At 40.8% G+C, this 5,000-nt stretch overlaps 1 protein-coding gene across 23 annotated transcripts in view; it reads left to right on the top strand.

The window, feature by feature from the left end:
• LOC135112390 (uncharacterized) overlaps positions 1–5,000 on the top strand; it is a 76,962-nt gene that overhangs the window by 61,686 nt on the left and 10,276 nt on the right. For 11 of the 23 annotated variants that reach the window (XM_064026809.1, XM_064026813.1, XM_064026810.1 and 8 more), the window contains one exon: positions 1–2,674. This exon is cut by the window's left edge and continues 374 nt beyond it. The exons of 1 other annotated variant lie outside the window; for it this stretch is intronic. In XM_064026809.1, coding sequence (XP_063882879.1) covers positions 1,327–2,637 — 1,311 coding nt within the window. In that variant the 5' untranslated portion in view covers positions 1–1,326 and the 3' untranslated portion in view covers positions 2,638–2,674. 11 more of the 23 variants (XR_010274327.1, XR_010274325.1, XR_010274323.1 and 8 more) reach the window with 2 other exon arrangements.

The raw sequence follows: 5,000 nt of genomic DNA, 5'->3' as shown, positions 1-5,000 counted from the left end.
CTTCATTATTCCTGTTTATTGCTATTATATTATATTTTTGATAGTTTTTCTTGTATATACTATTTAAATCTACTATTCTGTGATGTTTAATACTACTACTTATTATGTTTAAGTGGGAGAAGTCAGAGAAAGAGCTATATTTATAATTTTTTTACTTTTAAGGTCAATATGGTCCATTTTATTAAGTAAATTTGTAGGATGCTTGACCTTGTTTCTTAGATAAGTGACGTAATTAGAGAAAACGTATGTTTTTTAAGGGACACTAACCTATAACCTATACTTCATTATTCCTGGTTATTATTATATTAGAGAGAGAGAGAGAGAGAGAGAGAGAGAGAGAGAGAGAGAGAGAGAGAGAGAGAGAGAGAGAGAGAGAGAGAGAGAGAGAGAGAGGAGGATTTAGTATGTCTTCTATATATGTGTGTTTTCATTATCATCATCATCTTATTCTTTTCTTCTTCTTCTTCTTGTTATTATTATTGTTATTATTATCATTATTGTTATTATTATTACTATACACACACACTCAAACACACACAGTAGTAGTAGTAATTATAATAGGAAGAAGAGAAACATGATGATGATGATGATAAGGAGGAGGAGGAGCAGGAGGAGGAGAAGGAAGAAGAAAAATTGTTCTACTTTTCTGTAATATATTTCTAAATAACTATAAGTGGAAAAGCAGAACTAATAGTGCACCATGATAGTCCATTAAATTGTTCACATCTGACTATCGCCATCATCAATTATAAATTAGTTAAAAAAAATGAAAAATATACAGCAATTCTAATTTTGAGGCACCTAAATAGTTTCAACATTTTTCACAATATCTAAATAACTAACAGACGAAAACAAAATGTAGTAGTACACCATGATAGTCCATTAAATTCCTCATCTCTGACTATCACCATCACCAATTACAAGTTAGTTAATAAAGAGAAAAATTGAAAAAAAAAATATATATAGCATATCAAATTCTAAGACACGCAGATACTTTCAACATTTTTCTGAATATCTAAATAACTACCGCCAAAGAAACAAAACCAATAGTACACCATGATAGCCCATTAAATTCCCCACAATTTCCTATCAACACTATTCAAAAAGTATATTAAAAAAAAAAACATGAAAACAAAAAAAAACTTCAAAAACTCCCAAAAGACACTGAACAAAGATCAAGATTCAAGATTGTAAACATAGGACGGAGCTAGATACAGGCTAGGAGACATAGAAACAGACTGGGTGAAGAGTGAGAGAGGAGTTAGGCAGGGCTGTATATTGTCACCAACCCTTTTTAGCCTGTATACAGAGGAGCTAGCAGCCAGGATGAGAAGAATGAATGTAGGGGTAAGTGTGGGGAATGATAAAGTATGTGTGCTCCTTTATGCAGATGATGTAGTTGTTATGAGTGAATCGGCAGATGAGCTTCAAAGTTTGTTGGATGTAGTGGATGGCTATGGTAAAGACTTTGGAGTAAGGTTTAGCAGTGAGAAAAGCAAAGTAATGATTGTGAATAGATCAGAGGATGAAAGTAATGTGGTATGGAGACTTGGAGAGAATGAGTTGAGACAGGTGCAAGAATACAAGTACTTAGGGATGTGGATGAGTCCTAGTGGGTGTGCAAAGGCAAAGAATGAAAAGATAAGTATGGTAAACCAGTGGGTAGGTCGATTGGGAAGCGCGGCAAGGATGAGAGCAAGTAAGTATGATGTGTTGAGAGAAGTGTGGAAGAGTGTGGCTGTGCCATGTATAATGTATGGTATGGATGTGATTGCATGGAATGAAAGTGAAATTGATAAGTTAGAAGTGGGCCAGAACAAAGTAGCAAGGATGGCACTGAGTGCACCGAGGTGCACAGCAGTTGAAGCCTTGAGAGGTGACATGGGATGGAGCACCTTCAGAGAAAGACTGACAAAAGCCACACTTAGGTACAAGATTAGGCTTGAGAGAATGGATGATGCAAGAATAGCAAGGAAGGTGTACCTGTGGAATGAAAGTGGAAGCAAATGGAGGAAGAGATGCATGAGAATGACAGACAGGAATGGATTGCAAGTTGTGTGGGCGATAAGAATGGCTGGGAGGAATCAAAATGAGCGTGAATGGGTGGTAACAAGAGGAGGAAGAGTGGGAGCCGAATGGGATGTGAGAAAATGGAAGAATGAGATAGACAAAGAAGTGAAATGTGTGGGACTGAATGAATGGAAGAATGAGATGGAAAGAAAGAAGACCCTGGAATGGTACAAGGAGAAAGAGGCCCCGAGGTATGAAAGGTGGTATGATGGAAGCCTGGGCGGTGATCTTCTCTTCCGAGCGAGGGCACAGTGTATGGATGTGAATGCAAGGAGTTACAGGTGGTCTGAGTCCCGCAGCAAAGTGTGCCAGATGTGTGACATGGGAGAGGATGAGACGGTGGAACATGTGGTGCTGGAGTGTGTGCAGTATGCCAGAGACAGGAATGAGATGATGCAAGTGATACTGACTGAGTTAGGGCATGATAGGAATGAAAGAGTGGAGAAGACAGGAAAGGAATGGATGGTGTTGTTGCTGGGACTGTGTAGAGAGGCGAATGAAAGGATGATTGAGGCGGTGAAAGAGTTTCTGGAGAGAATGTGGCGTGCCAGGTGTATGAACAATTAGGATAGAGGATGCTGTTCGTTTCTCTTTTTTCCCCTTTCTACAGGAGTTGCCGATCCAAAGGCCTGGCTCAGGAGTGATCCTGTGCCACCTGTACCATCAAGATCAAGATCAAGATCAAGAGCACTGGGAGGAGGCGTAGCCCTACTCTACAAGAAAGAGGACTGAAAGTCCTTCTACAGGAGTTGCCGATCCAAAGGCCTGGCTCAGGAGTGATCCTGTGCCACCTGTACCATCAAGAGAGAGAGAGAGAGAGAGAGAGGCCATGTTTGAGCTAGTTCACTTAGCTGTGGTTCCTCTCCCCTCTCTCTCTCTAATTAGAGCGAAAATGGCGGCGGAGGAGCTCAAGGATGAAGCCAACGACTATTTGAAAAGTAAGAGAGAGAGAGAGAGAGAGAGAGAGAGAGAGAGAGAGTGTGTGTGTGTGTGTGTGTGTGTGTGTGTGTGTGTGTGTGTGTGTGTGTGTGTGTGTGTGTGTGTGAAGTTCTAGCTCGCTCTGGCTGCCTGATCACACACACACACACGCACGCACGCACACACTTGCTACTTGATCAGTGTTGCACGGCGCCTCTAAGTGTTTCATTAAACCGCTGAAAAAAAAAATAGTATTTCAATCCATGTATTTGTGTATTTAAGTGCGCTTGAATGTTGCAGTCTGTTAGTGTGTGATTCTCGTTATCGTTATTGGCCACTAGTGAAGAGGTGGGGTCCCTGGCTTTCGTGGACCCGTCTGGCGTTGCTCCTTGTGCCCCTAACCTAACCTTGCCCTCCCTGGTAACACTGCAAGGAAGATACACCACTGGCAACACTGACAGACGACCCAGCCAACCAGGGACCTCACACGTACACTAGTGGCTGTTATTGATGTGTGTGCGTGTGTGTGTGGGCAATAAGTCAGCTGTTAGCACGTCTTTAAAATAACGCGGTTTTATTATAGTTTAAGCCATTACACACTACGTGGTAATAACCTACCTCATTTTGTTCTCACTATTCACATCATTTCTAATGATTACACTACTTGTCGGAAATTTATAATAACGCCGTGGGCCGTGGGTAGAGATTGGGGACATTAGCTTAAACTATAAATTTACCATTTTTTTCACTATTTATTATCTATTGATTCATTTATTGCAATTTTTTGGTTCTTCTTGTTTTGTTGCAGTAATTTACCACAAAGACTTGGTGCACTTGTTGAAGGTGTTACTGGTTGACAAGCACACCATTACATAATTCACTTAAAACATTGACTTCTTTCTGTAGCTGTTAGGTTAGGTTAGGTTTGGTTAAGTTAGGTTAGGTTTGGTTAGATTAGGTTAGGTTAAGTTCTGTTAGGTTAGGTTAGGTTAAGTTAGGTTAAGTTAGGTTCTGTTAGGTTTGGTTAGGTTAGGTTAAGTTCTGTTAGGTTTGGTTAGGTTAGGTTAAGTTCTGTTAGGTTTGGTTAGGTTAGGTTAAGTTCTGTTAGGTTTGGTTAGGTTAGGTTAAGTTCTGTTAGGTTTGGTTAGGTTAGGTTAAGTTCTGTTAGGTTTGGTTAGGTTAGGTTAAGTTCTGTTAGGTTTGGTTAGGTTAGGTTAGGTGCACAACGAGCAATGATGCTGTTAGGTTCAGGGTACAAAAAACATTTACTAGTTATAGTTAGGTTAGGTTAGGTACACAACAAACAACCAAACTCTGGTAGGTACAGGATACAAGAAAGATTTAGGAGTTATAGTTAGCTCTGAACTCTGTCTAGGGAAACAATGCATAGAGGCCAGAAACAGGGCAAATAGGGTACTAGGATTCATTTTTAGGAGGGTTAAAAGTAGAAGGCCGGAAGTAATATTAAAGTTATACTTGGCGCTGGTCAGACCTCATCTAGACTACGCTGTGCAGTTCTGGTCCCCACATTACAGGAAAGATATAGGTATATTAGAATCAGTACAGAGGAGAATGACTAAAAGGATACAGGGGACGAGGAGTGTTCCTTACGAGGCGAGGTTGAAGCTGTTAAATTTATGTCGTTTAGAGACACAGAGGTTAAGAGGGGACCTGATGGAAGTCTTTAAGTGGTATAGGGGCTACAACAAGGGGGCAAACTCAATCTTAGACCAGCAGCCAGGACAGAACAAGAGGTAACGGGCACAAGGTTGAAAATTTAGGTTTAGGAAAGAGATGGGGAGGAATTGGTTCTCAAATAGTGTGGCAGATGAGTGGAATGGACTCAGCAATCAGGCTGTTAGTGGCGAGTCTTAGGGAGCTCTGAGAGATTAGACTGGGTGGTGATTGGAGAGGACAGCTGGAGATTGGCAGGCCTATTTCACACAGGGACTGCCACGTGTAGGCCTACTGGCTTGTTGCACCTCACCTTAATAGTCTTGTTATACTTGTGA

The sequence above is a fragment of the Scylla paramamosain genome, chromosome 23 (assembly GCF_035594125.1).
Source record: "Scylla paramamosain isolate STU-SP2022 chromosome 23, ASM3559412v1, whole genome shotgun sequence".
Classification (NCBI taxonomy): domain Eukaryota; kingdom Metazoa; phylum Arthropoda; class Malacostraca; order Decapoda; family Portunidae; genus Scylla; species Scylla paramamosain.
The sequence above is the reverse complement of the archived record's forward strand: the minus strand, read 5'-3'. Positions and strand labels throughout refer to the sequence as shown.